Source organism: Arachis duranensis, chromosome 7, assembly GCF_000817695.3.
Source record: "Arachis duranensis cultivar V14167 chromosome 7, aradu.V14167.gnm2.J7QH, whole genome shotgun sequence".
NCBI lineage: Eukaryota > Viridiplantae > Streptophyta > Magnoliopsida > Fabales > Fabaceae > Arachis > Arachis duranensis.
In genome coordinates this window covers 37,342,210-37,361,125 of record NC_029778.3, presented here as the reverse complement: position 1 = coordinate 37,361,125, position 18,916 = coordinate 37,342,210, and the positions used below count along the sequence as shown (strand labels likewise).

The window sequence follows — 18,916 nt, the reverse complement described above, 5'->3', positions numbered from 1 at the left end:
GATCCTACTAAAAACTATCTAAAAACAATGCCAAAAAGTGTATAAATTATTTGCTCATCAGTGTGTTAATTAAGTGTGCGAAAATGTTGGGCTTTGGTTGATGAGAATTATTGAGGAATATTGAGAATTTAAGTGTATACTCATGTGAAAGTATAGAAACCATATGCATTGATGTCCTTTGTATATATTATGTTTTCATAAAAAAAAAAGAAAAAGAAAAAGAAAAAGAAAAAAAGAAGAAATTAATGAATAGGGGATAAAATTACCCCAATGTTAAGTTCAATAAAAAGATCAATGCATATGTGATGGGATTGGAATTGATACATGAATGTATGTATATGTGTAAAAGTGATATCGTGGGTGGCTAAGCTTGATTTTAGAATTGAATAGAGAGTGTGTATGTGTTAGGTGAGAACTCAGGTTAGTTAAAGATTCAAATGATAGCTCATTTGGCCATACATATATCCTCACCCTTACCTTAGCCCCATTATAACCTTGAAAAGCCCTCATGATAATTGCATATGTACACTAAATATTTGTTGATTGGTTAGATGAAGAACAAACTTTTAGAAAGTATTATTAGAGGAGATTTGAGTAGACTAACCCTAACCACTTGAGCGACTAGAGTGCATATACACATCTGGTGAGGGTTTAATTGCTCAATTCCATATGTCCATATTTGATCATTGCTTATCTTGCAAGTTTGTGGACTTTTTTTTAATAACTCAATTCAAATGTGAATGTGTTTTGATATGATTGATTTAGCCCTTGATTGTGCATATGATCTCTTGGAAATTTGACTCACTTTGACCACATATATGCTTATATATATACAGATAGATAGTAATTAGAATAGATAGACACATGTAGGCAGCTTGCATTTAGATAGGTTGCATTTGAATAAATTGATTTCCCCTTTTGCTATTTCTTAAATTTAGCATGAGGACATGCTAATGTTTAAGTGTGGGGAGGTTGATAAACCACAATTTTATGGTTTATTTTGTATTGTATTTGATGGATTTTGTTAACTTTTCCCCTTTTATTCAACAAAATAGCATGGTTTCATGAATTTCTCCTAATTGTGCTTAATGGTTAAAAACATGCTTTTTAGGCATTTAATTAGTTAAATCTAATTCACTTTGATTCCACTCGATACCTTGATATGTGTGTTTGTGATTTCAGGGTTAAGAGGCAAGGAATGGATCAAAGGAGTGAAGAGGAAAGCATGAAAGATAGAGAATTCATGGAAAATGAAGATTTGGAACATTCAAGGCAACGCATACGCGTGCTCGATACGTGCGCATAAAGAAGAAATTTGTCAAGGCGAAGCGTACGCGTGACGGACGCGTACGTGTGATGAAGAAAGTTGTCAGCGACGCGTACGCGTGACGAGCGTCATGTGCCTCAGTAAAGTGAATTTGCTGGGGGCGACTTCTGAGCTATTTTTCGCCCAGTTTCAGACTCGAAAATGAAGACAAGAGGCTGTAAAGTGGAGATAGGATTTATCAACCATCCTTTTTTTCATTCATTCACATTAGTTAGGTTTTAGGGTTTTTAGACTTATTTCTTCGTAGCTTCAGAATTTTATCTTGCCTTAATTTAGTTTTCTTCTACCTTGTATTCTTCTAGTATCTTAGTTTATCTTCTCTTGTTGATTTCTTTATTTTCCCAATTTAGTTTATGAACTCTTCTTTTTATATTCAATTTCCTTTTAATGCAATTTGAGGTATTTCATGTTTATTGCTTCCTTCCTTAATTGTTGGTTATTAATTCCTTGCATGTGTTAGTCTTATATTTTACTATCTCTTATTAATTTTCCATGCTTTTATTTTGTGCCTTCCAAGTGTTTGATAAAATGTTTGGTTGGATTTTAAAATAGATTTTTATGTTCTTGACTTGGATTGATTAATTAGAGACTCTTGAGTTGTCAAAGTCTCTTGTTGATTGGTAATTGAAGATTGCCGGTTAGCTTGAACTTCACTAAATCTAGTCTCTCGCTATTAGTTGACTAGGACTTGTGAATTCAAGTTGATGGTATGCACTTGACTTTCTTTCATTGGTTAGAGGTTAACTAAGTGAAGGCAATTTATATTTACCATTACAATTGACAATGATAATGAGGATAGGACTTCTAATTCTCTTTCCTTGCTAGGACCTTTCTTAGTGTTTAGTTTATTTTTCTCGCAATTTATATTTTCTTGTTCCTTATTTCAAAACCAAAAAATATACTATTCCATAGCCAATAATAAACTACACTTCCCTATAATTCCTTTGAGAGACGACCCAGGGTTTAAATACTTCGGTTAATTTTATTGGGTTTGCTTAAGTGACAAACAATTTAAATGTTGACCGAGGATAATTTGTTGGTTTAGAACTATACTTGCAACGCGACATTTTTGAGAAATTCTTTACCAACAATTTTTCTCCGCCATCTTGCCATGAAAAACATAGAAAGGATGAAAACAACTTTTCTTGCTAAGGTTTGTTAGACTGTTAGAAATTTATAAATAATCCTAACCCCCTTTAGACAAAGGTTGTTTCTAGCAAGTACTGTCCTAACAACCAGATGATCTATAAAAGACTAATGGCTAGTAGTTCTCCCTTTTGGTGGGCCCTTCCACAAGTGTGGAGGTTTGTTAAAAACAGTATCATTCACAGAATTGAAATGGTGAGAATATCATGTTTTGGAGGAATAGCTGGTTGAATATTAAAGATACCCTGATGGAGAACAATTTGCCTACTATAACAATTTTTAATGAAAATACTTTGGTTAAAGACTTTGTTATAGTGGATGGAACTTCGAAGATGGATGAGATTAAGAGGCTAGTCCCAACGAGATGGCTATGAGAATAACACCCAACCTTGTCCCTAGACCCAATGACCACAGAAACACTTCGACTTCGAGGCACTCACAAGATGATAGATTTTTTGTGAAATTGGCTTACATAGCTCAATCACTTTTCTCAATGTTTCAAGATTTTGTTCGGGAAAAGATTTGGGAGTGGAAAGAATCCCCACAAATTAAACATTTTTCTCTGACAAATGGCATATGACAAGCTTCTAACAAATGATAAGAGGAGCAGATGGTTTAGAGCATCCCTATATTGTCACAAACGTAGCAATCAAATTGAGAATTTCACTCATGTCCTTAGGAATTGTAAGAACGCTAGCGATATTAGGAAGAAACTGGTTCACCTGATTAAATTGCAGAATTTTTTTAATCTGGACCCTGCTATTGAAGAATTACCATGTGTTCATAACACGCAGTGGAAGAAAAAAACGTAATCCTAAAGATCTATTTTGTGCTTAAATTTTATTCAAAAACTAATATTTGTATAGATTAGATCTAAATACCTGTGTATGCTAGTAAAAATCAGTTTCTCCTTCGATGGTACGAAGTTGCTATGCGTATCCACAGCGAGACCAATCTTTGCTGTCAACTCCTTGACCAATAAACATCTTATTTAAATTGAGAAACCTCTTGCAACTCGTTACATACCATAAAATTCTTCTCCAAGAATTAGGTTCACATACGTTTATATGTATAGAGGTAAAAGAATAAAATATTTGTGTGTTATTCTCATCTATTTCCTCTACTCTTGACATACATATATATAGTATGACGTTTGTTATTGATTTTAAATTTGAATCTCAATTCAAATTTGAATCATATGCTATTATTTTAAACTTGAATCTTTCAAATTTATGAATCATATCATAACTCAATTTGAAACAGAACCAGTTAGTATCTAATCCAAATTTAGAATTCAAATTTATAAAAATTCTCAAATCTCATTTAGTATTTTCAATTATCATACTATTATTATATTCTTGGTGCTAGCAAATAATATAATAATATTCTATTTGAATTAATATTATTTATTTGATCAAATTAAAATAATAATTAAATAATTCCACAGTAAAGATTAGAACATTCGTTAGTGTGTGACCCCATAGGTTCAATACTAAGCGGGTAGTAAATTAGTCATGCTAAATTTACTAATTAAGGTTGGCGTCTAGCAACACTTCTTAACGACCCGATAGTATGAAATAATATATTTTTACTAAGAACCCGGTAAGAACAAAGTGTAATTCCTTCCATCTTTCCAACTCTTGGTTAACCCTTAGAGTATGGTTTAATTGTCAAATTCTAACTTGTTACCATTATTATAATAAATTATGAATGACTTAAGAAACTCATTTCTTCATTCATTCAATCTCCTTGGTCAAGGTTTTATTCATCTCAGTCATTATAATCATAGAGCTCAAACTCTTTATTGAGAGTTGACAGATTCCTTATTGACTAATCATTAATTCTACAAGTATTTAAATCATACATAATATCCATTCAACTAGCACTCTAGGGTATTAGGTGTCTGAATCAAAGTATAATAAAGACATTGTTAATTACTATGACAGTCGCAAGTCAAAAGAAACTCTATTACCATGTTCATCTTAAAAATATCTTATTGACAAATATGCGGTAATTATAACCGTTAGGAATTTTTAAATTGAGTCAGTTCAATAGTCATATCTCTCTGTACACCATCTATATATAATTTAATAAATGGAATTTATTAATTTTCATCAAATGAAGACCATTTTATATATATATTCGAATTACATATATTTTCGAATTATAATGTCTATTTTAATAATTTTATGAGTAAAAATAATTTAGATTAAATTATAAAAGATTCATCTCTTAATATTATAATTACTATTACAATGAATCAAAGTTTTATTATATTAACATTTTAATATAATAACAATAATAAATTATTTGACATATAATTAATTGAATTATGGTCATATTACTTATTTCCAACAGCCAGGTGGTTGGAAGAAAGCATGAGTTCAAATTGGGGTTTTCAATATGCTATTGAATGGATGTATTTGTTCCCTATCACCTGGTGGAGATTAGGGAGTTGGAGAAATTCGAAAATCCATCAGAGAAGTTTAGGAGACCCTATATGGCTCATTTCAAAATTTAAGAATATACTTTGTCTATTCAAACCAATTATGGTAAAAGGATGAAAAACACTCGTCCCAAAGAGTTATTAAGGTTGCTTGGGAGCCACCGTCTAACGGTTGGATCAAGCTAAACACGGATGGGGTTGCCCAGAGAAACTCTCACATAGATGGGTTATGGGATTCACTAAAATGCTGGGAAGATCTTCTGCTTTTATGACCGAGCTCTGGAGTGTTTTCATTGGTTTGGAGATGGCATGGATATTAAGTAGAAATGTTTAGGTGGAAAGTGACTCCAAGACAGTGGTTAGTACTTAGTAGCATTCTGGATCCAAATAATAGAGGAGGCCCTGGGATTATCCTTTACCATTGGATTTAAAAACTGCTTACCCGCAGTTGGCAAGTAAAGATTACTTACGCTTACAAAAAAGCTAACAGTTGCGCTGATTGATTAGCTAATTGAAGTTTGAGGCAAGATGAGAACACTCATTACTGGAATTCTCTCCTCTAGGGAATATGGATGAGCCATTATCTTGTTAGTATAATGATATGGGAACTTCAATTCTGAGAACTGTAAATTCGGTGTAGTTTCTAGGAACTTCCTCTTGTCAACAAAAAAAATTTCCAAATTAAAAAAAGGGTATAAATGGCGTATGTGTATAGTTCACGTTTCAAGGAGAAAAAAACACTTTAATTTTACAAGTATTAGATGCAAAAACTATCACAAATAATAATAATTATTAAGAAAAAGAAAAACCATTAATAATCGATAGATACAAAGTTCAAAATAAAAAGTCAATTGATTCGTAAAACTAAAGGGAACGCATAAAAGTATTTTTCTTACAAAATTGAAAATAAAAAATTACATCAACCTATAGATGCAAATAAAATTTATTAAAAATGGTTCAATTTAAAAAAAAAGGGAAACATATATTAAATCGGTAAATCCTGAATGTTTAGCTGTAAAATATCTAAGATATTTTTGAAAATTTTTAAAATTTTGTACCAATAATAAAAAGAAAAACCCGGATCAATGACATAAAGAGTGGAACACGTCAATAATGGTAGGTATTAATTAATCACATGATTAAGAAATGAAAGAAAACTGTCTTACATTTCTTTTTCTTATAACTTGGTCTTACAATAATACAATATAGGTTTAAAAATGTTGTTTGTATACTAAAATCAATTACTAATATATTTTATATATAAATATATGTGTAATTTAATTTATTTTTAATATATATATATATTTTAATATATAATTTATATTTAGTGGCTGGTTTTAATGTCTAAGTAGCATAATTGATATAGTTTATATACTTATCAACTTAACACAAAACATTACAGTAAAGAGGGGAAATACAATAATTTTTCGAGAAAGAATGACAATAATAACAGAGAATTTATCAATTTAAGGAATTTGTCAACGGAATACCTTAATAAAAAGTCTCTTGATCGTTGTATAAATAGAAGCCCTTTAGATATAGTTCTCCACCAACAACACCATGCATAGTCTTTTGTTATTATTGTTCTCGTTTTCAGCACATTTGTACTCACTTTCTAATTTCATACCCTTTGTTGAAGCTACTAAAACCCAAACAAGCTTCACCATTGATCTTATTCACCATGATTCCCCCCTCTCACCGTTTTATGACTCTTCAATGACCTCATCGGATATTTTTAAGAAGGCCGCGCTGCGTTCCATCGCGCGATACTCCTTGAGTGAAAGTAGCAATCAATTCCCTGAATCCATTGTATTTCCAAATGGTGCGGCCGGCGATTACCTTACAAAAATCTATATCGGCACTCCTCCGGTGGAAAGAATTGCCGTCGCAGACACGGGCAGTGATCTCATATGGGTTCAATGCTCGCAGTGCGACGACAATTCTAGTTGTTTCTCCCAAGATAGCCCACTGTTTGATCCAAACAACTCTTCCACTTATACTCCAATTTCATGTACCTCAGAAAATTGCACGTTACTGTACCAAAACCAACGTACATGTGGAACCTCAAATGTTTGCGAGTATTCGTACAGATATGCCGACGACTCTTACACAAAAGGAGAATTGGCTTCTGATTCCATAAGTTTTGATTCCACTAGTGGTGTTACATTTCCAAATTCAATTTTTGGATGTGGCCATAACAATACTGTAACGTTTAATAGCACTAAAAAAGCCACAGGGGTAGTTGGTCTAGGAGCAGGGCCATTGTCACTAGTTTCACAACTTGGTGACCAAATTGGTCACAAATTCTCGTATTGTTTGGTTTCTTTTGGTTCAAATTCTACAAGCAAGCTGAAATTTGGGGACGATGCAATCATTTCAGGAAACGGAGTTGTGTCAACTCCGTTAACCATCAATTCCTCTACACCTACTTATTACAACCTTAATCTTGAAGGCATAACCGTTGGTAATAACACGATTCAGAGTACTCAAAATTCTAGCAACATAATCATTGATTCGGGGACAACGTTTACTTATCTTGACCCAAGTATGTTCAATGATATCGTGACTCTGGTCACGGAATCCTCAGCTGTTGAGGCAGTGCAAGACCCTCCAAAACCGTACGGTTTTTGCGGCAGTTTCCAAGGATCAAGTGTTAACGTGCCTGAGTTCGTGTTTCACTTTACTGGTGCTGATGTTGCTTTGCCAACTGAAAATATGTACACCCTTGTTGACAACAACTTGCTCTGCTTGCTGCTGCTACCCAACACCGGATTAAATGGATTGTCCCTCTTCGGAAATTTGGCGCAGATGAATTTTCAGGTAGAGTATGATCTTCAAGGGAATAAGGTTTCTTTTGCTCCTGCTAATTGTACTAATAGTAATTAGCATATTCTTATTACTTACGCCTTTTGTGTATTAAATAAAGTAAGATAATAAGATTGTGTTATATCTTATATGCATTATGCATATATTTTATATTTTTTATTCTATTATATAGGCCAATTCACGGTGCATTTACTGTTGAATCAGATGTAAATTATTGATGATAATGATGATAATTAATATGTGATTAAGTGATTTAATGTTTTTTTTTCGAAAATTGAAGGTTTAAGCATCCACCATGAGGGAATAAAAACAAGGTATCAAACACGCATATAATACAAAAGATAATACGTAGGGAGATAATAAGATACTAATCTAAACTTATTTTATTTAATTTAATATCTATATTCTTATGTATGTAATGTTTATAATTATATATTTATTATATCTAAAGTTAAAATAAATAATAATTAAATATATAAAATAAAATAGTTTTAAATTATTTTCGACTAATTTTGTATTATTTCTCAAATATTTTTTTAAAAACAAATTACAGTAAACCAAAAGTATGTACAACTTAACAATAACAAGCTAGCACATCTCCATAAAGAAAATATCCCCCTATAAATGTAATTAAACACCCCAAACCTAGATGAAAATAGACTAAGGTCTACTTAAAGTTTTTTGGATACTTAAAAGTACAAGCAACTATTTGATGATCCCGTGCATGTGCTTCTAATTTTGAAAAATTACAAATGTTTCTAAAAATATAAAGATATTTTTTAAATTTAGTTTATATTTTTCAAAGTTAAAAATTTAATATAATCTTATCTGTTAATAAATATTTATATTTATTCTTACTTTTTTATTATATTGTTTATTTTAATTATTTTGAATGTTAAAAACAATTTTATCAAATATAATTTTTGTAGATTGTGCTTATTGTTGAAAATTACTTTTGTTTTGATTTACCAAAAATAGCTGACACAACTTTAAAAAATATCCTTGAAAAACTAGCAATAATAAGCTATATATTATTCAAAAGGCAATTTTTTTTCAAATCAGATCTAAATTATTTAACGTATTAATTAAATTAGTATATTTCAATTTAGAGTTCAATCAGAGAATTGATTATTTTTCAGGCGATATCAAAAATTTATTTTGAAATTACCTTTTATGATAAATTTTAAATCATAAATCTTAAACACTAAATTATAAATTCTAAATTTTAAATTTTAAATCATTATCAAAAACACAAAATTCTTCAAAAAAATAAGGGTTCAAAAATAATTCTAAGATAAAAAATTGACTAATATTAACTAATTAAAATTAGTTTCCTATATTTATTCTTTAAGTTAACGTGGCTTAATGTATTTGGACCTAGACGTGAGGTTCAGGCTCCTTCGATGGCAGCGTCCGACTTGTACTGGTGTCGAGATGTCGCTGTCCGAGCTTTTCGTAAGGAGGTGGGGGATGGTACCTGCAAGAAATTTCGATGCTTAAGTTAGCAAAGGATTTCAGCAGATTTTTAGTAAATTGGGACTCGAATATACCTGAGGACAGTCAGTGTATTTATAGTAGAATAGATAACCACCTTTTAGCGTAGTTTCACCTTTGTTGGTTGATAATTGTTCTCTTTTGTTAGGGAGGTTGTTGAGATCTCCTTTCTAGGTTAATAGAAGATATCTTAGGAGTTAGTTATTTATTTAGTAAGGAGAGCTAGACTCATGTCGCCGTGTCTAACCTCTATAAGGTCGGGTAGGGGTAGATCAGACGATGTCTGTGAGTTGGGCTTCATTCATTTTGAGCCTGGCTAAATTATGGACCAGTGCATGAACAATATCATTAATAGTGTCTTAATATAATCAACATGGGATATATGATAGAAAAATAGAGAAAAAAAAATAAAAAGCACTAGTTAGTTGTTGTGAGAAATGGTATGTAAAGAAAGAGATTCAATGAAAGCAGATGATGAGATAGGAGAGTAAAATATTAGTTTGTTATGGGAAGGTGAGTCGGATTAATAATGAGGAATCTATAACACTGATAAATCATAATTTTATGATATACCTTGTATTGAATTTGGTAGATTTTATCAACTTTTCCTACATTTATTGAATGAAATAGTATGGTTTTATGAATTCTTCCTAATTTATGCTTAAGAGTGAAAACATGCTTTTTAGGCTCTTAAATTGCTAAATTTAATTCACTTTAATTCCATTTGATCCCTTTATGTGTTTTTTAAGTGATTTCTGGATTAGAAAGCAAAGATTAGATTGAAAAAATGAAGAAAAAGCATGTAAAAGTGGAGAATTCATGAGGAAATGAAGTCTTAGAAATCTACCGGTTCCGAGTACGCATGACCTTCCGTGTAAGCGTGATCTGAAATTTCGCCATGTTCCCCGTACGTGTGACCTTGCACGTACGCGTGACACGAAGCACGTGACTCACTTAAAGAAAATGTGGCTGGCGATTTCTGGACCCTCTCAAGCCGAAATCCAACTCATTTTTGAAGTCTTTCATGCAATTCTCAAGAAGGACAATGGGAGAGAAATTAGGTTTAGAATAGAACATGTTCTAGGTCATTTTTCTAGAGAGAGAAGCTCTCTCTTCTCTCTAAAATTAGGGTAGATTTAGGTTAAATTCCTCTTAAATTTAGGTTTTATTTCTTGTTTTGATCTAGTTTCATCTACTTTTTCTTGTTGAATTGCCTTAATTCTCTTAATTTTCTTGTTAATTTCTTTATTTTGTTACTTCTAGTTTTATGAACTCTTGTTAATTTGATTCTCTTTAATGCAATTTATGTTTTTATGATCATTGTTGCTTTCTTTAACTATTGTTATTGTTATCTTGCAATTTTTAGTCTTAGATTTTCTTAATTCTTGTTATTTTACCATGCTTTCATTTTTATGCCTTCCAAGTGTTTAATAAAATGCTTCGTTGGGTTTTAGAGTAGATTTTAGCACTCTTGGCTTCAGATTGAGGACTTAGGTGCCTTAATGTCATTGATGTCTAGTGTGATTGGTAATTTAGGGTTGTTAGTTGTTTATAGGATGAATTATATCCACTTGACTTTACCCTCCGATGTTAGAGAAAACTAAGTGGAATTAACCATTTGTAATTACCATGGTGTGGTCAATGATCTAGATAGGAAGCCTTGACTCTTAATCCTTGTCAAGAGTGTCTTTTAGCATTTATATTATCTTAGGTCTTAGCTTTGCTTTCTTATAATTTACATTTCTTGTTCATCATTTCAAAACCCCAAAAAGGAAATATTTCATAACTAATAATATGCACACTTTCCTGCAATTCCTTTGAGAGACGACCAGTGACAAACAAATTAAATTTTGATTGAAGGTTGATTGTTGGTTTGGATCTATATTTCAACGGAATTATTTTGTGAAAATTCCCAAACAACGATTTCTCTTCGTCAAGCACTAGAGATGATGCCATCTGTTCAAGAGATGAGAGAAGTAGTTTGGGATTGTGAATCTTCAAAGGTACTAGAAAGTGATGGGTATAATATGAACTTTATTAAGAGGTGTTGGGTAGAGATTGGAGGAGAGTTTATTGCAACCGTGATGAGCTTCTTTGATACGTCTAAACTACCAAAATATTTCAATATTACATTTGGGTGACTTTGGCTCCAAAGTTTATTGGAACAAAGGAGATCAAATACCTGTGGCTGATCAATATAGTTGGTTATCTGTACAAGGCAATATGTAAAGTTATTGGCTAGGAAAATGCAGAGGTTAATGCCAAGATTAGTTGGGGATTGCAGACACAGAATGCTTTTGTGGAAGGCTGAAAAATTCATAATGGGCTTTGATTGCATGTGAGACTTTTCAATAGTTAAAGTTGAGGAAGAAAACATCTATGATTATCAAGCTAGATTTTGAGAGACCTTATGACATAGTCAAATGGATTTTTGTGGATACTATAATGTCGAAGATGGGATTCGGCCAGAAGTGGACGGAGTGGATTAAGGATTGTGTTTAAATGACATCAATGTCGATGTTAATAAATGGGTCATGTAATGATCCAACTTTCAGTATGTTATGACCAATGCCAATCATTAAGTATTACTATTTAGCTAACCTAGGGGACTTTAGACCTTATATTATGGTATAATTATGAGCCTGTAGCGCTTTCAGAATCACAATTTGCTTGAGATTATATAAGAAATCTTACCGTTGGGCAAGCTGAATGTCATTAGGGTCGGGCCTAGTTGAACATCATCAAAAGAAAAAGCAACATCATCTACTCCTCTATATGGTCAAATATCGCCATTGGGCCAACCTGTCAGTGCTCCATCTCCTTGCTAATCTTTGCCCTCATGATGCTGCTCCTCGCAATTAGGATCATTCTCCGGATCCTCTTCATTCTCCTCCTCTTCCAAGCTACTAGCATTCCCATCTACATAGATAGGTCTATTAGCATAGATTGGCATGAGGGCTTCACCCAGTGGTCCGTACTGGGTGATCAGCTGCTCAGCTAGTTAGAGAGGAGGCCTAGGATTAGGTGGAATCTCCACCTTTGTTGGAAACTCTGGTACATACGGATCGTCAGACTCCAGCATAGGTACAGGCTCAGTGTAACACCCTAACATTCAAATCCTTATGCTTGAGTCATAAGTCAATGATACTAAGGTGGTATGCTGGAGGTGGAGTTATAATACTTATATAATTGGAAGAAATTATTATTAAATGAGGAGCCTGAAAATGGAGTAAAAGAATATCGCGATTAAAAACACTTACGTAACGAAAAATATCGCATCCAGAAAAGAAGAATAAAAATAAAACTTAAAGGAGGAATAGATTAAAGACAGAATATATATAAATATGTATAATAGCCAATAGTCACGACCCACGAAGTTTAGATCGGTTAGGGTTACAATAATAAAAGCAGTTGATAACAGATCCTAACTATCCCAAAGATACATCAAAGCCTCTATCTATAAAGCTTCCAAAAGAAATATATATAGACATATGCATCATTAAGTTTTCCGAAATAAAATGGAGAGGAATCCAAACAACATACAAAGCAGAATTCAAAATAAACTTCACCGTCTTCAAGACGAAATCCAGCTCACTGCGGAGCACCAATACCTGCATCTCAAAAACAATAGATATATACGGAATGAGAATCCCTGGCCCATGGGTTTCCAGTACAATAAAAATGCCAAATAAATACAATATAAGGTAACAGAAAATGCAACCAAGAAATCTTAAACTCCATATTTCAACATTTCCATTTCCTAAGTCCACATCAATCCATAACCAAACAACTATCTCAAAGAATTCTAACCTACCACTTATCTCATTAATTTTCACAATTCTTCACAATACTTCCAACATTCAAACGGAACCAGCCCTCAGCGTCAATCCATACCAACATGAGAAACCTTTTAGGTATACAAACACAAACAAGGCAAACAAGCAATACACAAGTAAATTCGAGTAAAGCAATTAGCATATAGTCAATTAATATATATACACACAAACATACACACATACACACACACACACACACACTATTAAGCAAGACATTACAAGTAGCAAACCCAAACAAATCAAACAAATACAAAATGATGTATGCTTATCCTATAGCCAATGAGTCTCATCTGTCAGTTATCCAGCCAAACCCAATATATCCGATAGCGAACCTTAGACAGTCCATGTGTACACGCATCTCTCAAGAAAAAATCACTTCTCTTAGAGGATAAAATCCAAAAAGATACAAGTGTCCGGCCACCCTTGCGACGAAGGGTCAACAACTAAGAGCAAGTAGAATTACTCTACTGCAGCAAGTGGAATTCCTCCACTACATTGCAAAACAAGTAGAATCACTCTACTGCAATAAGTGGAATCACTACACTACATTGCAATCACATTCAGGAGCAAGTAAAGCCACTCTACTGTTGCTAGTGGAATCACTCTACTGTGACAAATAGAATCACTCCACTGCATTTTCCCAGTAGGTATATCTCAATTCAGAGTTACATTCACTATTGAATTCCTTCTCAATTCCATTCCACTCCATTCCTAATCAAAATCATCATCCTCATCTCTCAATGTCACAACCATTCGCATCACATTTCAATCATAATCAACTATCATGATCTCTCCATATCATAGTCCTCCTTATTATATCTCATTCATAATAAATCATCATTATATCTCAATCCCATAATCATCCTCGTCATACCTTAATCATGACAATCATCATCACATCACAATATCATAACCCAAACTCCTCTTATTTACTATCTCAACTCATTCAGTCTCATTCCTAGCTCCGCTACCCTCTAATTCACTAGCTCTAGACTTATAACAGGATTTTACGAAAGCTTTCAAGCTTGCTAGGAAGGCCAAATGGTTAAAAATAGAATTTTATGTGAAAAATAGGACTTGTGTGCATGCATCCTTACTATGCGTACACAGGCGCCAGAATGAATTCCCAGCGTGTTGATGATTGGATTTTTTATGGTATAGAATTTCACAAATGAATTCTCGTTGCAAGTATAGTTTCTAAACCAATCAATAATCCTTTCATACAAAAAGTTGTTTGTCACTAAAACAAACCCCTAAATTTATAAACCAAAGTATTCAAACCTCGGGTCGTTCTCCCTAGGAATTGTAATGAAGTGCCTTGTTATTGGTTATGAGGTATTTTGAGGTTTTTGAGATTTTAGACAAGAAATATAAATGGCAAAGAAAGTAAACTAACAACTAACAAAGTTCTTGGCAAGATATGAGTACTAGAAGTCCCATCCTAGTTATCCTCCTCAATTGTGATAACAAATTGTTCATTGCTCCCACTTAGTTAACCTCTAACCATGAAGGAAAGTCAAGTGGATGAATCAATTTGATTCCTCAAGCCCTAATCAACTCCTAAAGGAAAGACTAGCTTTAGAGGAATTCAAATCAATTAGCAACTTCTAATTATCAATCAACAAAGGAATTAGATAACTCAAGAGTCACTAATTACTCTACCTAAGCCAAGTGGAACAAAACCTACACTAAAATCCAACCAAGCATTTCATCAAACACTTGGAAGGCACAAAAGAAAAGCATAGTAAATCAACAACAAAACAAAATCTCACAAATATTATTGCAAAGAATTAACAACAACAAATCAAATGAACACAATTATTATGGATTACCTTGAATTGAATTGGAAGAAAGTAGAAGGGACAAAAGTAGATCTACAACAAAGTATAAGAACAACATAAAGGAATTACAACAAAAGAATAGAAGAAGATATAGAAGCAAGGAATTGAAATGTAGAAGTAGAAGAAAGAATGAATGAAAACCTAGATCTAAGAACTAAACATAATCCTAATCCTAATTCTAGAGAGAAGTCTTATGGAATCAAGGCATCTTATGGAATCAAGGATGAATTAAAATTATCAAATTAAAGGCTCAAAAAGCATGTTTTTACATTCAAGCACAAATATGGGAGAAATCACAAAATCATGCTAATTCATTGGTTAAACGTGGCAAAAGGTTGATAAAATGCTCTAAATCCAACACAAGATAAACCCTAAAAATGGGGTTTATCACGTGTGTGTACGCGTCATAGTGTACGTACACACAACTTATAAAAATTCTAGGATGTGCATGTGCACACCCTTCGTGTGTATGCACGAGCACTTCAATCCTCTATTTTGTGCATACGCACCATATGGTGCATAGGCACACAAACCAGAAATTCTGGTTTTCTGCAACTTCACAGAGTTCAGTTTTTTATACCTAACATTCAATGTTTATAACTTTCTCTACAAAACTCTGTTTCCCTTTATCTTTAAACCCTTTTAAAGTTCTCATAATCATCTTCAATTTAAGACAAAGTTCATTTAAATCCAAACTCCGAGGGCCATATTGTGGTCTGCCGATGTTGGTTAAAAATAGGTTTTTACCAAATTTATCAAAAGCCTCTAGTATTCAAAACTCTCATTTCAAACCAAATCAACCACACTCAATTCAATACCAATTTCAATCCTAGGCACTCCTTCATATTTTCAATTACTCATTCATAATTTTCAATCATCTAAGACCTAATTGCCTCATCATCTACATCAATTACAACCACATCAAATTCTCATTTCCTCAATAACGATTTGCAACTCAATTACAAACCTAATCATTTATTTCTAACACTTCCCATCAATCATTCAATAACTACCAACCCATCATAAATTTCACATTATATTTTCACATTGCAATTCATTAATTCATCTTGCTTAATCACCAAACTCATATCATATTCTCATACAATTCTCAAACAGCCAATCACCAAAACAAAAATCCAACAACAATTTATCAATTACACATTTTAAGTTCATCCAATCATACAATTCAATCCTATTCCTAGGGTCTCTAGTCTAGGACTTCATGACACATTACATGGAATTTAAATGAAACTTAAATTATACCTTAATGAAGTCAAAATCAAACTCTCAAATTTGAAGTTCATGATAAGCAAATATTTTATACGCTTTTTGGCATAGTTTTTATATAGTTTTTAATAGGTTTTACTTAGTTTTTATTGAGTTTTTACAAGTTTTAGTGTTAAATTCACATTTTTGGATTCCACTTTGAGCTTGTGTGTTTTTGTACTATTTCATATATTTTCTGGCTGAATTTGAGGAGCGGGAGCAGAAGTCTGATTCAAAGACAGAGAAAGCACTGCAAATGCTGTCTAAATCTGACCTATCTGCACTCGAAAGAGGTTTTCTGGAGATAGGGAAGTCCAAATGGAGCTTTCTTAACGGTTATGGAAAGATAACTTCTAGAGCTTTCCAGCAATGTATAATAGTGCATACGTTGTTTCAGAGTAGAAGGCCCAAAACTGGCATCCAACACCAGCTTTTGGCCTTTTTCTGGCGTCCAGCGCCCAAGGAAGCAAAGCCCAATGTCCAAACGCCCAGAGATGACTCCCTAGCTGGCGTTCCACATCCAAAAGATCTCATAGCACGTGGATCTCATCAAGCTTAGCCCAAACACTCACCAAATGGGCTCCAGAAGTGGATTTTAACACTAAAAAGACTGTTGTACCCTTACTTGTCATTAGCTTAGTATTTGAAGGATTTTATTCATGTCATTCAAAAGAAAAATGGACATCATTTTTTCTCATCATACACGTTTATCGTTGTATTTTACCTCAGTATGAGTTTCTAAACCTCCTAGGTTGAGGGGAAGAGCCCTGCTGAGCCCTATGAATTAATAAAAATATTACTATCTCTTCTTCGATTAGTGTTTGATTACTTCTAAGATGTATATCCGATCTTCATCGTGGTGAATAGGATGATCTGACAAATTTGCTCTATTCATCACATTAAAACGAATGTGCCTAACAAACACCCGCGTCTACATGGGTTCATGTGAATACTAGGAAGGAAAGCACAAGCCAACAGCTATGTTTATACATCTCTCAAACGGTTAATCCACGATTTCGTTGGGAACTTCTCGAGACACCAGTTCAGCCAATCTCTAGGGAGATTAGGGTCTCCGTGGTAAAGGCTAGAATCCAAAGAAGCAGCGTTCTCTGATCTAGGAGATTCGACCTTGTGTATGGCGTTTTGAGTAGGATCGCCAGGAGAATGACTTGCTAGAGCTTCACCCTCCGTTGGATTGAATGACCAAGGGCCCTGGAATTCATTTTGTAGCAGAGGAGATCAATGACCATGGGCAATGGCTTTGATCACATACAGCTTGATATAGAAGAACATCATTCACAAGCAGAGAAGACAGTGATACCAAAGTTAATTCAGAAAGGCAAAGCAACTCTAACTCTCAACTCTATTCCCAGCATATAATTCCTATCAGTACTTTCTACCCCTTTTGCTTTCATAGTTTCATGATCATCATACTTCAACCAACTCCATATACAATCCTCGTGGGATCGACCCTGACTCGCTCAAGTATTGTTTGGATGACCCAGTGCACTTGCTGGTATTGCTGTACAGAAAGTGTGGGGGTTTGCGTACACGTACCAGTTCACCATGTCTAAATTTCAAGATCACCTCCACCAAGCACAAGAACCTCCAAAGAGCAACTCAATGCTTCCACAATCTACACTATTTTTACATAATATACACAATACTCAAAATCTATGGTTTCACAGAACTTCATAAAAAAATAAGAAAAGTGGCTCTTACCTTTACCCACTAAAATTGGTGATGATATCTAGTTAGAACTCCAATTAGAGCTCCTCTTAAATATAAGAATCACTAAGTTTCATGAACACACACACAAAAAAAAAACGTGATTTCCATAAGAAAATTGAAACTACAGCTTTGTGAGGGAGAAGCTTATCAAAATTTTTTGATACAATTGAAAAGGATGAGATGGGATTTCGTGGCCACAAACAGTGCAGCAATCAGAGCTTCGAAGAGAAAGTTATAGAGCTTTGAAGATCAAAAAGGGGTTAGGGTTTTGGTTCTTCACCACACTCTCTTCTCATCTCAGTTGCACTCTCTCTCTCTCTCTCTCTCTCTCTCTCTCTCTCTCTCTCTCTCTCTCAATGTGTTATAATGTGATGAAATGGCCTTTGAAGGAGGCATATATAGGTTGGGTTTAGGCCCACGTGGGCCTGGTTCACTCGATTTAGTCCGTTGGCCCAATTTTAGGCCAAAACCTTTAAGATTGGTGTTTAATTCACATTTTAATTATTTTCAGTCCTCTAAATTATAAGTTTTAACTTCTTAACTTCATTCATTCATAAATTAAATTTCTCTCCCTCAGTACTGGATAGATTTGAGTTGGTACAACTGCTAAAATACCAGAATGCATTTTTACACAATTTTCTGCATATAATATATTTAGAAAAATTTAATGAATTCAATTATCATAGATAAATGTTCAAATTCCTAATTTTTAATTTTTGACCTTGCTCGGGCATGTTTTAACTATTTTAGTTAAATACTTAATTGTCCAATTAATCTTTTTTTAATTTTTTCGGGTCTTACACTTAAGCTCAGGTGCCGTCTGATGTATTGGTTGAGCAGAAAGTGTGATAAAAACACGGACGAAGAATGAAAGGATAAGAAAAAGATACAGTGAAAACATAAAAGAATAGATGAGGATTTTCCTACTAGATCTCCAAGAAATCTGCTCTTAGCAACTTAGGTCATCGTAAGAGTTTTCCCTACTAGACCTTCAAAGAACTTG

At 33.4% G+C, this 18,916-nt stretch overlaps 1 protein-coding gene across 1 annotated transcript; it reads left to right on the top strand.

Moving 5' to 3' along the window:
• The first annotated feature begins 6,458 nt into the window (after nt 1-6,458).
• Nucleotides 6,459-7,907, top strand: LOC107458680 (aspartic proteinase CDR1). Its single transcript, XM_016076894.3, has one exon. It carries the CDS (start codon nt 6,480-6,482, stop codon nt 7,803-7,805), a length of 1,326 nt encoding a protein of 441 aa, XP_015932380.1. The 5' UTR covers nt 6,459-6,479; the 3' UTR covers nt 7,806-7,907.
• The last annotated feature ends 11,009 nt before the right edge of the window (nt 7,908-18,916 follow it).